General features: G+C 37.7%; 1 protein-coding gene across 1 annotated transcript in view; it reads left to right on the top strand.

Moving 5' to 3' along the window:
* Nucleotides 1–1,421: 1,421 nt before the first annotated feature.
* Nucleotides 1,422–18,353, top strand: part of FSIP1 (fibrous sheath interacting protein 1) — a 206,644-nt gene continuing 189,712 nt past the window's right edge. The window contains exons 1-3 of the mRNA XM_033851438.2: nt 1,422–1,584; nt 8,944–9,076; nt 16,132–16,318. Of these exons, the coding sequence (XP_033707329.2) occupies nt 8,951–9,076; nt 16,132–16,318 (313 nt within the window). The 5' untranslated portion in view covers nt 1,422–1,584; nt 8,944–8,950. The remainder of the gene's footprint in view (nt 1,585–8,943; nt 9,077–16,131; nt 16,319–18,353) is intronic.

Genomic DNA, 18,353 nt, shown 5'->3' with positions numbered 1-18,353 from the left:
TTACAAGGAGGACAGTGAGGCTGCAGCAAAGTATGCCAGGGAGAGGGTGGTAGGACTGCAGGTCTGGAAGAAAACAGAGGGTATGGTTATCAAGGACCTGTGGGCATTGTAAGGATTCTGCATGAAATGGGAAGTCATGGAGAGTCCTGAGCAGAGGAGTGGCATTGTTTGACTTAGGTTTTGAAAACATCATTCAGGTTGCTGATTGAAAGTAGTAGGGCCAAGGAAGTCAACAGTTAGGAGATTATTGCAAAAATCTGGGCAAGAGATGATGTCAGTGCAGACCTTAATGGAAGCACGGATGGTGGTGAGAAGTGGTTGGATTCTGGATATATTTTGAATGTAAAGCTGATAGGATTTATAATAAGCTGATTGTAAAGTGTGACAAGAAGAGGAATTGAGGATGACTTCAAGGTTTTGGCCTGAGACTGGCAGGCAGGATGCAGTTACCATTTACTGAGATGGATAAGAAGGAGGGGTGGAGGGGGGACTGTGGAGAAGTTTGTTTTTTTACATCTTAAGTTTAAGGTGCTTCTTACATTGAAGTGGAGATGTCTAAGTGAAGATGTCACGTAGTCAGTTAGATAAAAGAGTGTGGAGTTCTGAGCTGGAGATAGAAAGGCAGGATTTAGCAGTATATGGATGGCATTTACAGCTAGGTTTTTACACCCACCACTGACCGAGATTGTAGCTGTGGTTCTTTGAGCAACTCACTTAACCTTTGTCTATTTGCTCTGCTGAAAAACACTTAAAGAATACACATCTTACCACCTAAAACAATGAGGCTACAGGGTCCATGTACGTGAAAATGCCTTGCAAACTGTAAGGTTCTGTTCAAACTGGAAGAAGCAGACAGTTGATGGTACTGGGGATGAAGAAAATCAATTCAGGGACCCAGGGAAATAGTCTTCACGTGCTGAGAATTACAAAAACCACAAAAGAAAGAAAGCGCAAATAGCAATTATTACCTTTTTTGGACTGTAGGCCAATCTGGGCAAAACTACTATTTTTTTATTTACATGGCACCCAACATTTACTAAGAACTTCACATAACATTATGTTTTGAGCTGCACAACAGTGTTGTGAGGAAGCAATTGTTATCACCCCATTTTACAGAGGAGGAAACTGAGTTCAGAGAGGATTAGCGGACCTGCAGGGCATCGTATTAATAGTGAAGGACAGAGCCATACAAGCATCCAGACATCCTCTTTCCAAGTTCAACCTAAATACGAACAAACCATTCCACACTCTCCACCATCCGCCGGGAAGGCGGAGGAGACAGCAGGGATGCCCGAGGTCTCCGGTTTCCGACAGTGCTGGGTCCTCTGCCGCTCCTGGGCCCCCACGTCTCGTTTCTGGATGGTATAGCCCTTTTCCCCTATCGCGAGACTGGGAGCGTCGTGCTTCTGGTTGCCAAGGGAACGGCGTTCTGGGAGGCAGGAGGGCTTCTGACCCGCGGCTTCTTCCACCTCCAGAGAAGCTGCGGTGGCGGGAAAGACCCCTCCCCTTTGGGGGACAGTGGGTGACGCTGAGAGTGTGAATGCTCTGACGACTGGACACTAGCCCCCAGTTGCCGTCCAGAAGGTGAGGGACCGCACAGGTCAGGAGCGAACTCTATCGCCGCGCGACAAGCCAATGAGAGGGCGGGGCGGAGTCGTGTCAGGGTGCTGGGCCCGGAGAGGGGGCAGGGCCAATAAGAGGGCGGCGGGCTCAAGCTGGGCGGCGGGCTCAAGCAGGGCGGCGGGCTCAGCGGAGGCTGGCCAGGCCTGGGAGAGACACGCCGGTCTGACACCGGAGAGGCTTCCGTCTCCTTGAAGGCTGTGTGTCGCCAGGATTTCCTGGACACAGCGGTAAACGTTCCTGACCGTAAGACCAAGTACCAAGGACTCTCACTGCCCTTCTAGCCCCTAAGATCTAGAATTTGTATTACAAATTAATCATCCGCCATTTAAGTGACAAAGGATGCAAATAGGCATTTCACAGAAAAAATAAAAGGTGGGCAGTAAACATTTGACTAGAGACTCAACTTCTCTCATAATTAAAGAAATGTAGATCACACTCACAGATACCTTTTGACACTTCTCAGATTGACAAAGATGAAAAGCTTTGACATAAGCAGATTGGCCTGGGTGGGGAAACAGGCACTTTCATCTCAGCGTACCCTGTTGTTAGTAATATAGTTTGGTACAACCTTTTTGGAGGACAGTTGGCAGACTACCAAAATTTGAAAGACAGTGTTCTTTGACTCAGCAATTAAAAAAATTTTTTTTATTGAAATAGAGTTGATTTACAGTGTTGTGTTAATTTCTTCTGCACGGCAGAGTGACTCAGTTATACGTATATATATATTCTTTTCTGTATTCTTTTCCATTATGGTTTGTCACAGGATATCGAATATAGTTCCCTGTGCTATACAGTAGGACATTGTTGCTTATCCATCCTATGTATAATAGTTTGCCTCTGTTAATGCCAAACTCCCATACCTTTCCTCCCCTATTTCCCCTTCCCATTTGGCAACTGCAAGTCTGTTCTTTATGCTGTGAGTCTCTTTCTGTTTTGTAGATATGTTCTTTTGTGTTGTATTTTAGATTCCACATGTAGGTGATATATGGTCTTTCTCTTTCTGACTTCGCTTAGTAAGATAATTTCTGGGTCTATCCATGTTGCTGCAAATGGCATTATTTCATTCTTTTTAATGGCTGAGTAGTATTCCATTGTATATATGTACCACATCTTCTTTATCCATCCATCTAGGTTGTTTCCATGTCTTGGCTATTGTAAATAGTGCTGCTGTGAACATAGAGGTGCATGTATCTTTTTGAATTATAGTTTTGTCTGGGTATATGCCCAGCAGTGGGATTGCTGGATCATATGGCAACTCTATTTTTCTTCACTTAGAAATTCTAATTTATCTTCTGGGCATATAAACATAACTAAGCAAAGATTTGTACAAAGAGGTTAACTTAAAATTGAGGTATTCTTTACATACAGTAAAATTTACCCTTTTAATATTACAGTTCTCTGAGCTTTGACAAATGCATACAGTTATGTAATTACCATCACAATCAGGATACAGAACAGTTGCATCATTCCCCCTGAAATCCCCTAGTACTGTTTTTGTAGTTAACCCTTCCCTACCCCCAGCCCTGGTAACGGTCATCAGTTTCCTGTCCCTATAGTTTTGTCTTCTAGAAGTCATATAATTGGAAACAAATACTATGGAGCCTTTTGAATCTGGCTTCTTTCAACTTAGCATTATGCAGTTGAGATTTGTCTATGTTTTGTGTCAGTAATTTGTTCCCTTATATTGCTGAGTAACATTCCATTGTATAGATGTACCACAGTTGCTTATCCATTGTCTAGTTGAGAGACATTTGGATTGTTCCCAGTTTTTGGCAGTTATTAATGTAGCTGCTATATGTACAGGTTTTTGTGTGAATATAAATGTTCATTTCTTGGGTGAATATCCAGCAGTGAGATTATGGACTCGTATGTAAGTGTATGTTTACATTGTAAGAAGGTGCCAGGCAGTTTTGTAACACGGCTGTCCCATTTTGCATTCTCATCGGCAATATATGAAAGTTCCAGTTGCTCCAACTTTGTCAGCACTTGGTATTGTTAGTTTTTTAAAAAAATAATTTTTACATTTGAATGTGTAGCAGTATCTCATTGTGGTTTTAAATTTCTCCAATGACTAATGATGTTGAACATCTTCTGGTGCTAGTTTGCCATCCATACATCTTTGGTGATGAGTCTGCTCAAATCTTTCTTATTATTGAGTCTTGATACTTATTTATGTATTCGGGATGTAAGTCCTCTGTCAGCTGTGTGTTTTGCAAATATTTTCTCCTAATATTTGGTCTGTGTTTTCCTTTTCAACTGTCTTTTGAAGAGTGGAAGTTTTAAATTTTGATGCATTCCAATTTATCAGTATTTTCTTTTATGAATCATACTTTTGATGTATCAAAGGCATCTTTGCTAGCCCACAATCACACATATTTTATAGAAATTTTATAGTTTTAATTTTCTATTTTAGGCCTATGATCAATTTTGACTAAATTTTTGTATTGTTTTTTAATAACAAATCTTCTATATACAACCTAAGTGAGCTGAATAAAAAAATGCTACATCTATGCAATGAAATACTATGCCATCATTTGAAAGCATGAAGTGTATCTGTATGTGATGGTATAGAAAAATCTTTGAAATACACTAAGTGTAAAAAAGCAAGTTGCGAAGCACCATGCCATTTGTGTGTGTTTGTGTTGGGGAGGAGTAGGGAGGTAAAGGATAGAAAGTTTGCATATGCCTAAAAAAATGAGACCTACAGAAATCTTTCTTGGGGTGAGGGTAATTTTGACTTGAAAAACTTTTACATTCTTCTGTATTATTTGATTTTTTTCCCCTCTCAAAGGCAAGTATTTCTTACATAATAAACAAGTACAGAAAGTTAAAAAAAACTACCATAAGTAATTTTTAGATATTAAAATCATGAAAATAAGTGTAATTCTACTTTTTAAAAAGGCTGGCTCTTATTACTAAACAGGAAGATTTATTTTCTTTTGATTCTTCCATTTATCTAAAAACATCAGATTACAGCAGCTACGTGTCCCCATTGTTTTTTTTCAGATCACGTGATACTTTAATCGTTGAACAAACAGACAATTAATAGCAGTTATACAATTGACATGTCGTGATCCAGCATCAAGGTCATAAACCATATTGCCGATATGAACTCCAGAATACAATTACACTGTTATCCCTAGTAAAACTTGTTCCGTTGATCAGTGTTTTAGAAGAACAGGTGATAAAGCATTTTGACTAGCTGGTCTAAATTTTAATTACTCAGAGTTTTTTTTTTTTTTTTTTTTGCGGTACTCGGGCCTCTCACTGTTGTGGCCTCTCCCGTTGTGGAGCACAGGCTCCGGACGTGTAGGCTCAGTGGCCATGGCTCACGGGCCCAGCCGCTCCACGGCACGTGGGATCCTCCCGGACCGGGGCACAAACCCGTGTCCCCTGCATTGGCAGGCGGACTCTCAACCACTGCGCCACCAGGGAAGCCCTCAGAGGTGGTTTTATTCTCCAGAAAAATAAATGGCGCACGGGCTCAAGGCGCACTGGCTTCAGTAGTTGTGGCTTGCAGGCTCAGTAATTGTGGCCCACTGGCTTAGTTGCTCCGTGGCATGTGGGATCTTCCCGGACTGCGGATCGCACCCGTGTCCCCTGCCTTGGCAGGCGAATTCTTAACCACTGCATCACCAGGGAAGTCCCAGAATCGCAGTCTCCCTTTTAATGTACCTTAAGCCCAAAGAATCCATGGATAATTGTTACAGAAAATAAAACAATAAAATATTGTAAGGACTATAACAGAAGCATATAGTACACAGTTCATATAGACACATCCCAAGCAGTTACCAAGTATATTAAAAGGGAGGCTGCAATTTTAAAAGAATAAGATAAATTATACCCACAAGGGGCTTCCCTGGTGGTGCAGTGGTTGAGAGTCCGCCTGCCAATACAGTGGACACGGGTTCGTACCCCGGTCCGGGAAGATCCCACGTGCTGCGGAGTGGCTGGTCCCGTGAGCCATGGCCACTAAGCCTGCGCGTCCGGAGCCTGTGCTCCGCAATGGGAGAAGCCACAACAGCGAGAGGCAAAAAAAAAAAAAAAAAAAAAATTATATCCACAAACTCCCAATCTTTCCTGAAACGTTGCAAACTGAAACCCTATTGTAGGAAGCAGAAGATTCCAGGAGACATTCTACAAATGAAGGACTCTAAACCCTGTGGTTGGATAAGGAATTCTGGAAGGAAGGTATCCTCACCCACGGAGAGCAGGTTCCTATACTTCTCTAACGTCACATCCCTGTACTCCATTTTGGTTTTAAACCATTCATGGTGGTTGCATTTCTCTGAAAAAGTTTAAATTAATCTTGCTTGAAATGAATGTTATGAAAAGCTGGTATGTTTTAGTAGTGATTTGTTAGAATTTAGAACCTGGTCATATATCCATGTATTTAATGGAATATCAAGAAGTAAATAATATTCTATTTTAGAAGTATCTGTAATGTAATAAGAAAATGTTTATCGTGTAATGTTAAGTGAGAAATATATGAATCCAATTTTGTTGAAAAGACATAAAAAGCAAAAATGGAAAGGAAATGTGCCAGCAATGTTTAGCTCAGGGTGGAGAATATTGGGTGATTTTTATTTATTTTTGAGTATACTTTAATATATTCCAGAAAATTTTCTTCAGTAAATAAATTCTTTAATTATGAATTTAAGATTAATAGAAAACCAGAAAATACAGATAAGCAAAAGGTGAAAAAAGACACAAGAACATCCATGAACCTACCAACCCAGAATCTACCACTGTTACTTCTTTGACTTGTGATCATCTTTCAGGTTCCTCTCTGTATATTTCTTTAATTAGAGAAATTGGACTTGTTTTTTTAAACAAGGTGTTGACTTCCTTCCTCCTTCTTTCCTTTCTTGTCTATGCCTCAGCCAGTTTTCTATTGGAATGTTTCTTTCCCTTGTTGATTGGTAAGAGCTCTTTAAATGTGTAAATGTATTAACCTTTTGTATATTATCTGTATTGCATATATTTTCTGCATTTTCTCATGTACCTTTTAATTTAATTTAGAGTTCCTTTTTTGGTTTGATACTCAAGAGCATTAAATATTATGTAATCAAATCTATTAGTTTCGTCCTGTTTGACTTATGCTCTGATATGCTGCTTAGTAAGTCATTAACCTCATTATTATATAAATTAGCTCTATGTTTCCTTCCAGTCCCCTGAAGATTCCATATTTTATATTTATTTATTATTAATTTTTTTTACTTTTATTAAAGTAATATAGTAAAATATGTCAAACTGTACTGTAACATTTACAATAAAAAAAAGCAGTCTCTAGTCACATCCTTCAGGGGCAAATATCTTGAACTTATTTAACTATTGTGCTTATTTAACTACTGTTTGGCTTTATCAATTTTTGGATATTCTCTTTGATTTCCTATTAGGACAGATTAGATTTTTTATACTACCTTTTCTTTTACATACTCCTCCTCACGTACACTCAATGTAATTAAGGCACAGTGTTCGGTTAAATTCAGTACTTATATAAGTATTATCATTTGATTGTTTTCTTGTACCAATGCTTTATTTTTCTTGTGGAATTTCTCTCTGGCTACTGAGATTTCTTCTCAAATACTCAAAAACATCTTTAAGTTCCTAATTCAGTATCCTTTATCCATACTTTATTCTACATGGCCAAATTCATAAGATTGTTAGTTACAACCCTACCCATCCTGGAAACTGTATTTTATTTATTATTTTCATGAGCAAACATAATAGAACAGACCTATTTCTAAAACTAATCTAAAGATTTCTGGAGCCTTTTAGTTGATCCATGCCATTGGTGGTTCCCTGTGCCTCTCCCTTTATTGACATGTATTATACTGGCTCTGCACAGGCTTCCATCTCATTGCTCCCTCTGTTAGCCACAATAAGTCTCCCCTGACAGGCTGTTTAGGGCATTACAAGACATTTGGCCTTTCAGTGACTTAAGCTTTTTGATGGTGATGTGACGGGCCAGGGCGATCCGTCATCCCACAATAATAATGTCAGTGCCTTCCTGAGTGAGCCAAAAACCCTTTTGCAGAGTTCGAGTAATGTTGAGATCACTGCCTTTTTCATTTACTGAGATGGAAAGAGTTGACCTACTGTCCTTTAAGCCTCAGCTTTGGCACACTGAATGGTTGGAGGGTAAATCACATTACTGCTCTGGGTGCCTTGGAGGAGCATGGGGTTGTCCGTGATTGGGCTTCCTCCTGTGTCCAAAGCTTCCTTGGACTCTGCCTCAGCTGTTCAAAAAAAGAAAGAAAGATGAGTCATTTTTTAGGGTAAGAAATGGACATTGTTACACTTGCTGGGCCAGAGGCAATTGCCTTTCTTCATTCTGTTATGAGAGAAATGGTTTAATTTATAATTGATAGGAATTTAGGAAAGGATTTGTTGGAAGATATCCATTCACATGTAAAGCTAAGTATTGAGAAGTCAAACTATGAAATTCTCTCTCTTTCTTCCACTTTATTTGGCATGCATGATACCCCAAGCATTACTGAACATATTTGGAATGGTCCTGACCAAGGGCACAGTTTGGCAGGAGCAAAGTGCCAGCAGTGTCCAAGTTTTCCCACTAGTTTAAACCATCCTGCCTAATATTTCCTGCTTCAGGAAATAGTCCTAGGAATAGAGCAGCCAGACTGGTGAGAGTCTTGTGGACGGTGTCACATGAAACATAGTTAAAGAGATTGGCAATGTGTATCCGGATAGTGAAAGCCGGTCCTCTGGTAGAGAGAGTAGGTTCAGTTCTCTGTTGTTTCAAGGCAGAAGTAGAATCATGGGTTTTAGAAGGGGAGGGTTGATAGAAGAGTGTGGTCACCTGGAGATAAGTACTCCATGAAAATGCAGTACCAAGGAGGAGAGGAGAAATCAGAGCTGAGAGGGAGCCCCGGCTGAAGGCTGAGCTAGAATAAGGAAGGTAAAACCCAAAGAAAGTAGAGGCCTTGGCAGATTATTACGGTGAAGCATGAATCTTGGCCAAGGGTTGTGGTGCTCCGTAAGTGTCTTCTTAGGCCAAGGCCACAGTAACTGTTTCTCTTGGAGGCACAGAAGGCCATTGAGATGGTGTTCACGTCTGCATTCTTTTTTAGCCACTTTCAGAATCTGACATCCTGGCAGCATGTTTTTTCCACCTATGGTGACATAAGATGTAATGATCCATGGACACAGACATCTTTTGATGGAATTAGGGTACTGTGACTTTGGTGGTGAAATAATCCTTATAACAAAGGCTCTGAGTTCACTGCCTATTAACACTGATGAAACATTTAAACATACAAGTCATAACTTGCTTGAAATTTTGTTTGTTTGTTTCAGGAGATCAATGGATATTATAAAGGGAAACTTAGATGGAATTTCAAAACCAGCCTCAAATTCAAGAACACGTCATGGGAGCAGAGGTTCAAATGCTTCTTTGGAGGTGCTCTCACCGGAACCAGCATCCTTCAAGGTACTATGCTGTTTAAAAATGATATAAACTACTTCTTCTGATCTCTAGCAATTGATAAACCAAGGCTGTTGTTAACATCCCATTCGAAGGTTCATCTTTAAAGGGTTTGTTCTGGGAGCACTCATAGATTTCTTGGATTTTACTTTAGATCATTTAATGTGAAAATACTGTTTCCTTCTTTACCTTCTCCTCTTTTTTCTTGGGGGGGAGTTATGGCTTATTTTTTCACGATTGTACTTTGTTAATGCTCATTTATTAACTTTTCTTCTTTCATAAGAAAGCTTTGTATTCCAACATCTACTATGCCACCATTGACTCTTATTATGAAAAAGATTCAGTAATTTAAAAAATAGAGTTTGGATAAAAACCACATGGTATATGTTTAGTAGGTACATTACCTGGTCTCTTTTTCTTTTCTTAAAATATCTAAGCTTGACGTTTTTTAAAGAATCTGTTTTTCCCTCTGTGATGGGGGATAATTTATTTTAAGGTTGTGGGAAACAAAAATTTTGAAATTTATGGTGAAAAATTTTCTTGCAAGTCTGTGAAGCCTTTCTCACTTATTCTTTTGACTTATGCACTAGACTCTGCATTATGAAACTCTTAGAGTTTTTGTCTATCATGATTTAATGCTGGAAATAGAAAGCCTTCTAGACATTTCCAGCAGAAAGGGATTGAATACAAGAAATTCAGTTCCTCAAAAATCAATGGAAGGCCAGTGAAACCATGCGAGGGGACTTCCCTTGGATTATTGGTTCCCAGGTCACACCACCGTATCCAAAATCCAGAGATCTGAAAGCTGCTGCTTTTCTGTTGCTGCTTCTGACACTGCTACACATCCCTCAGAACCACAAAACTGGTGACTAGACGTGCAGAGATGACTGCCTTTGATATTTCTTGTCAATTTCGTATCAGGAGCTTAGCAAGATGGCTTCTACCTCATTTCTGTGGTGAAACTTTTGTGTAGATGTACCTATTTGGATGAAACTAATATGTATCCAGAACCCAACCTGCAAGCAGCTTTGTAAAATACAGTTTCTGTTTTGTTTCATCTAATCCTGCATCATTACTACACTGTGTGTTAAATCTTGTAGCATTGTAATAATTCTTGATATCTGGTGGGATGGGTCTTCCCATCATATTCTTTTCTAGGACTGTCCTAGCTATTCTTGGCTTTTTGTTGTTTTTATATTTCAGAACACTTCAAGTCCTGTGAAAAATACTGTTGGGGTTTTGATTAAAATTGCTTTGAATTTATAGATTAATTTGGAGAGAATTTCTAACTTCATGATATTAAATCTTCCCATCTATTAACATTGTATCTCATTGACTTCTTTGCTTCTAATTTAAAAATTTTACATACTGTAAAATTCACTCTCTTCTGGTGTATAGTTCTGAGTTTGGCAAATGTGTAGAGTGATACTATCACAATCAAGATATAGAACAGTTCCATCATTACCTCTCACTTCCCTCATGCTGCCCCTTTATAAACAATCTCTCCTACTCTTAATCCCTGGAAACTCCTGCTCTGTTCTCTGTCCCAATAGCTTTTCCTTTTCCAGAAGGTTTAATTCCATTCCACATGAATGGAATTAAAAAAAAATATGTAGCTTTTGCATCTGGCTTTTGTCTGTTGACACAGTGCATTTGAGACACATCTATGTTGTTGCTTGTATCAGTAGTTCAAGCCTTTTTATGGCTAGTACTGTTCCATTGTGTGGGTAAACCACAGGTTGCTTATTCATTCCCCAGTCAGGAACATTTGGGTTGTTTGCAGATTTTGGTGATTATGAATAAGGCTGCTGTGAATATTTGCATACTGATTTTGGGGATGTGGTGGGAAATAGGTTTTTACTTCTCTCGGGTAAATACCTAGGAGTGGGATTGCTGGGTTGTATGGTAAGTGTATGTTTAACTATAAGAAACTGTCAAACTGTTTTCTTTTCCCACCAGAAATGTATGAGAGTTCCAGCTGCTTTGCATCCTCATCAGCAGTTGATATTGTCAGTTTTTTTTTTTAAGCCATTCTAATAGGTATACAGTAGTATTTCATTGTGGTTTTAACTCGAATTTCCTTGGTGACTAATAATGTTAAGTATATTTTTATGTGCTTATTTGCAATCCACATATCTTTTTTGGAAAGTGTATATTCAAAAACAAAATTTTTTTTAATTGGGGTATAGTTGTTTTACAATGTTGTGTTAGTTTCTACTGTACAGCGAAGTGGAGTTCCCTGTGCTATACTGCAGGTTCTCATTAGTTACCTATTTTATACATATTAGTGTATATATGTCAATCCCAATCTCCCAGTTGATCCCACCACCCCCAGCTTCCCCACTTGGTGTCCAAACGTTTGTTCTCTACACCTGTGGCTCTATTTCTGCCCTGCAAACCGGTTCATCTGTACCATTTTTCTAGATTCCACATATATGGGTTAATATACAATATTTGTTTTTCTGACTTACACTCTAAGTTGTGTTTGTTTACTTATTGTTTTGAGAGTTCTTTATATATTCTAGATAGAGTTTTTTCTCAGATATATGATTTGCAAATATTTTCTCCCAGTCTATAGCTTGACTTTTCATTCTTTTAACTGTCTTTTAAAGAGCATTTAAAATTTTAAGTGCAATTTATCAATTTTTTTTTCTTTTGAGGATTGTGTTTTTTGGTTATATCTAAGAACCCGTTGTCTAACACAAATTCCCAAAGATTTTTTCCTATTTTTTTCTTCTGAAAGTTTTATAGTTTTATGTTTTAGGTACTTGTGGCCTCTCTTGTTGCCAGTGAGAAGGCTTTTGTAAACCCAATATTCATTCCAGTGTGGGTTGTCTAGTTTAGATATTTTCCTCTGGTTGCTTTATTTTTTTTCCCTGTGTCTTTGGTATCTACTATTATTCACCTAGGTATGGACTTATTTATCTTTCTGGAGACTAGTACTTCTTCAATATAAGGATTTGTATGTTTCATTTTTTTTTTTTTACTTCTTAGCCATTGTGTTTTCACATGTTTCAAATATTGCCTGCATTTTTTTTTTCTATTTTGTCATCCTCAAAGTGCAGTTAAATGTCTGTTGAACCTTTCTCTTCTATCCTTCATGTCTCTTAAAAAAATTTTTTTTTAAATTCATTTATTTCTCTGTGCTTCATGCTGGGGAATTTTTAACATTTTCTAATTTTGGAATTCTTTCTTATACTATGTCAAATCTGCTCTTTAATCCATCCATTGAATTTTTAAGCTTAATGATGTATTTTTAATTTCTTGAAGTTTGTTTTAGTTTATTTTCAAATCCATCTGTTCTTTGCAATACCTTGATCTTGTGTTTTTGGGGCTCTTTTTTTATACCCATTAAAACTATTTATATGATTATCTTTATCAGCTTTTTATATCTTAAGTTCTTTTGTTTATTCTGATTCTTGCTTATTACTGGTCATGTATTCATGGCTTTTGACATTTTAGAATGAAAGTTTTAATTTTGGGAATTTTATGGAGCCTGATAAACTATACCTTCCAGAGCAACTATACCTTCCAGAGCAAGTTTCTGTTTGCTTCTACCAAATGCCTCAGAGATATCACTGGCATGAACCTTTTTTGTGTGTGTGTGCTAATTTTTCATCTTTAAGCATTCCAGAGGATATGAATAACATAAATTGGAATCCAAACCCACATGAAGCATGACCCTGTGGTTGCACATTCTCAGGGAAGACGATTTCCCACTTGGAACCCAGACACATTTTTTGTTTGTATCCTGTGCTTTTGGATAGATGTACTTTTCTAGTCTGCCCTCTCACCAAGGAGGCACCTTTTTGAGGGATCCAGCTTCATGGAGCAGGAGAGGGAAGGTTCCTCTCCATCTTGTCTTGCATGGTCCCAAGGCTTAGTTTCTTAGCTCTGTGTGGGTGTTAAAGCCCAAGCTCATAGCTTTCTGAGGCCAGCACATCCTCATTTGCCTGTCCTTGTTGCTCCTACCCCACCCCCACCAGGGCAGCTGCTTTAAGGATTTACAAGGTTCCTATTTCAGCTTTCACTTTCCTTTTAATTTCTGTTCATTGGCAGTTTCCCCAGGGTTCTTGTGAACTTACCTATGCATTTGTAAGTAGATGGAAGGTTTCAGTTTATTCAGTTTTCCATATAGCCCAAACTGGAATCTAAAAACAATTTTAGATTCTTTAGTCTCAAGCTTTGTGATTATAAGCCTAGACTCTGGAGTCATGGTTCAAAATAGGCTCTGATGACCACATTTTATGTGATTTTGGGCAACCTACTTCAACTCTCTGTGCCAGTTTCCTCATCTGTTCAAAGGTGTAATAATACTATCCACCCCATAGGCATGTTTTGAGGATAAAATGAGATGAAATATCTACAGGTTTTAGAAGTGACTAGCACCTAGTAGGTATTCAGTACATCTTAGCTAATTGACCTCAATTCTTTAACCTAATTGGTTAGTCCTTCCCATGTTTTTATTCACAGGATTCAGTGTAAAGTCGGGCACATAGTAGGTATTCACATAATACGTGTTCAACAAATTTAGAAAGACAGTTTTACCATTTTATGTAGGTAGGGTAATATACAAAGACCTGACAGATATTAGAGTAGCAAAGCATTAGTATTTCTGCTTCCATATTCCTGGGTGATGATTTTTTTTTAAGTAGCAACTTCACAATATTGACACACATGTTTTAAAACATAGATTAATATTACTTCATTCAAGGCTTTTTTAAAAGTGAAATATCAGTAATCACTTCAAGTCGGATTTTATTTGAACCCACTAAGCTATAGGTCAAACTCTAGCATATTTATTAACCAACAGGGACTTTGATACTTAGAGCAAAAGCAAGACTTCCTAAAAGTTGTGATTTGTCTTAATCAAATTCATGGAAAATCAGTAAGTTTCGCCTTAGGTTGCGGAAGAAAGCCACAGGTATGCTGCAGGTTGACTGCTGACTGCAAATGATTCAATGTCTATAAAACCTTTTACATTGTCTAAATAATAAATCCTGGTATTTTGATTAATTTTATTGCTCATTTGTCTTTTATTAATTTCTTACCCCAAATTTCTGTATAGCAGAAAGTGAGTTCAAAATGCTAGAGTTTTAATGAAATTTCTGTAGTAACGGTATATTTCTCATTCTAAGAATTTTGGTTTATTTTTACTTCTGAATATTTTTCTTGAATGAGCCAATAGTTGGAATTGGTGTAAAAATCTCATGGCTTTCAGGTAGGGATCTAATTGCTAGGAAGGGTTTTTATAGGCTATTTACCTTTCCTGGACTAACATGGAGGTATGAAGTGGGGGACACAGAGCAATGAAAAATGGAGATTGAATGTGGCTTTGAGAATGAAGAAGAAAGAAAAATCATACACTTAGGCCACAGGGTAGAAGATCAGGAGGGCTGGGAATAGAGAGGCCAGTGGGCAACGGGATGGGGGAGATGGTTGGTGCTTGTGGGGTGGGGAACTACGGGTAAAATTGTGAAATGGGCAATATTTGCCTTTTGTTTTCTAGTTTCATCTTTTTCTGCCTCATTGCTTCCCGCTCATCCTAAGAGTTAGGGTCATATGGGATGATATATATGAAAGATCTTTGTGTATCCTGAAGTGTGGTATCCGAGTATGTTGCTAATGTCTACTTATGTTTCCCCTGTATAAAAACCCATTCTCAGGGAAAGGTCAGCTAGATTCATTTATGCCAAGATATAAATTACTGACAGGGCTCATGTGACCTCTCCTAGCAATTTCAGCATTTTCACAGAACTATATAGCCTTAAGGATTTACTGGATATTATGGAATTTTAGACTTTACCCTGTCTTTGACAGAAGAATATTTTTCAACAGGGAACCTTCTTTAACACCTCCAAGATCACATAAAGTAAGCATTGTTTTGCTTATTATAAATTGGGTCTCCACTAGTTTCATTCCATACTGGATCTGTTTTCTTCTCTGTTATATCCGGGTAGTAATGCCTGTATCATTGTGAGGCGTGAACGAGGTAGTATGTCTAAAGTACTTAGCACAGGACCTGGCTAATAGTAATGCCTCAGTCAATGTCGGCTATGATTTTTATACCACTGGCTCAGCTCATTTCTGCTGGGGCTTTTGTCCTAGTTCAGGTGAACATAGATGCTCATGCAGTCCTGTGTCCCTGACAGTTTAATTCTCAGCACCGTCTATCTTCTGTCCTGGAGATTCACAAGGGCGCACAGATTACAGTGGTGGGGTGTGGACCATGACCATAAAAGCCTTCAAGGGCTGACCCCTGAAGGGCTGGAGCAGACAGTCCCTCCGTTGGAGGAGAAAGGTACTCGTCTCAGCAGTGGCTGACCTGCTGTCCCTGAGGTTTTGCCTCTCCCATGGGCTGTGTTCACCTCCACTGTGACCCTTATTGCCAAGCACAGCCCTCAGGGCCCTGTGATGTCTGCTTTTTCCTGGTGCAGCCATGGATGTCTTTTCTTGTTCTCTCTCAGGAAAACACAGCTGCACCAAACTGGTGTATTCAAAATGAACTTTGCTAAAATGGAAAGAGAAACCAAAATGAAATAGAAAAACTGTGAATAGTGTAAAAATAAATTATTCAGCAAAGCACATGGTTATGATTTGAAGAACTCCATTAGAAGCATGTTGCAGTTCAGCCTGTTCACTTTGCAGCTGTTCAGTAGCCACGTGTGGCGAGTGGCTATTGTATTGGACAGCCCAGCTCTAGACCCTTCACTGTCCATCTGAGGGTAAGCTCAGAGAGCAGGGGCCATCATGCTTCAACCCCAGAGCTTGGCAGAGAGCAGTTCTCTTTGGGACTGATTCCTGACCCTTCTCTGTTATTGCTAGAAATTGCTGGAGAGTGGTGCATATTACTTTGGTGCAAATATTATTAAATTTAATTGTGTATTTAAATTACATTTAATTAAGTGTCATATTTCTAGAATCATTTAATGCTACTATATATATATATATGTCCTCACATATACTTACATTAGAGTTAAAATAGTCTATAAATTTAAAATTAAGAAAATTTTTTTTTTACTTTTACTTTTGAAAACTGTTTCTTTGGAAATAATTTTTAGGTTGATACTGCAATCAATCTGAACTCTGGTAAAGAAGGCCACTCAGAAGGCAGTAGTAATACAGAGGAAGGTAGAAACAGTAATGATGATAAAGGGGAAAACTACTCTGAGAAAATAAAACTGGCTGAAGAGGGATCAGATGAAAATTCGAACTTGGTTCAGCATCAGATAATCCCTGAATGTTCAGGTAAGATAATCACTTGGTGATTGGCTAATGATAATTACTGATGCTATAGTTAAAATATTAGAATTACATATTTATTTTATCTGCTAAGTAGAAATAATAAAAAAAAAGAGAGTTTTTTGTGAGCAAGCAAATCACCAGTTTTCATTTATAAGAATATTAAGAGTTCTTAAATACACTTAGAAAAATAATAAAATATGTCATTTAATAAAATTGTTATTGTAGTCATTTTACATTAATCAAGTAGGAAGTATTTCTGCATTTTATGACATGATTTATTGATCTTTTTGAAAATTGTACAGTAGAATATATCCTGTAATTTATAAATGCCTTTTAAGGGATAATCCCATTTGATCTTAATAACTTCTGGATTTTAAGAGACTCCATTATTTCATGGGTATTAATACTGGTATTAATTAATACTGGTCAGAGTGAATTAGAGCAGCAGTTCTCAAAACATGGACTGAAAGAGCCCTGGGCCCTGAGACCCTTTTAGGAACTCTGCAAAGTCAAAACTACTTTCATCATAATACTGATATATCAGTGATATGATTGATTGTAATATTGAAATAATGCTGTTTGCCTTTTTGCCCACTGAATTGTTGGTTTCACTGATGGTACAAAAGCAATGGTGGGTAAAATTGCTGGTGCTTTAGCATGAATCAAGGCAATGAATGGCACCAAATTGTACTAATAGTCATTGTGTTCTTCAAGACCTGGCATGGGCAGAGAAAAGAAATAGCCAGTGCCACGCAAGAATGTCCTTGATGGAGCTGTAAAAAATTTAAATTCTATTTAATCTTGACCTTTGAGTACACATCTTTTTAATATCCTGTGTGGTGAAATGGTAGGTACATATACAGCGATTCTGCTGTGTGCCAAAATGTGAAGGTTGTGTTGAGGAAAAGTACTGGTGTGATAATTTAAGTTGAGAGCTGAACTGGCCACTTTTTAATGGGACACCATTTTTACTAGAAAGAATGAGTGACAGATCATCTATTATCATCCAGACTTAGATATTTGGCAGACATTTAAAAAAAAATGAACTGGGCCTGTTATTTCAAGGAAAACAACTGACAGTATTTTATGTCAATGATAAAATTTCAGCTTGCAAGTGAAAAATTAGAATCTTGGAAAATTTGTGTATGTCAACATGAGCTTTACAGCTTCCCAGTACTTAGATTTTCTGATAAAAATTGGTGACAGTATTAACACATGTGATTTTTTCATATTGTATACTGAAATCATTAATATTTGAAGGTCTGCATAATTCAGTGAACCACTATTTTCCAAATAAGCAATGCAGGATAAAAGATCCATTCAAATGAAAGATAGATCCATGGATTTATGGAACAAATACAAAAAGCTCACCGATAGGGTTACAGATTTCACATTACAACTAACCTTTAAGAAACTACCCCTTGTCCAGTTTTGATATTAGTATCAAGGAAGAATATCCACAATTATCTGAAAAGGGTATTAAATTTCTCCTCCCCTTTCCAACTACTGTACGAGGCCAGATTTTCTTCATACAGTCAATACTTTAACTGAGTAACAGATTACAATAGATTGGCTTTGAAGCAGAGATGAGAATCCAGCTGTCTTTTGTTAATCCAGATACTAGAAATTTAAAATATTGCCATTCTTCTCAATATTTTTTTTGGAAAATTTGGTTGTTATAAAAGTGCTGTATTTATATTAGCATGTAATTAGTAATACCATGTTAATTATTTTTGAATGAATAAATAAACACATATAATATTTTTCAGTTTTGATTTCTAATATGGTAATTATCAATAGATGTAACTCACATAAACAAAAGGTACTTTGGGTTCCCCATAATTTATAAACTGTAAAGGGAAGCTGAGCTCATAAACTTTGTGAACTGCTGATTTAGAGTATGTTTGGGATGAGATCAGCTCTAGGGCCAGGTGCCTCAGGATTACAGTTATTAGGAAACAAGGTATTAGAGTTGAGATTAGCTATTGGCCCCATTTACAGTGTATTTGTTTATACTGTTTCCGTACTGCAAGAGTTA

Source organism: Tursiops truncatus, chromosome 2, assembly GCF_011762595.2.
Source record: "Tursiops truncatus isolate mTurTru1 chromosome 2, mTurTru1.mat.Y, whole genome shotgun sequence".
Taxonomy (NCBI): domain Eukaryota; kingdom Metazoa; phylum Chordata; class Mammalia; order Artiodactyla; family Delphinidae; genus Tursiops; species Tursiops truncatus.
Note: the sequence above shows the minus strand (reverse complement) of the source record. Positions and strands in the feature narration are given on the sequence as shown.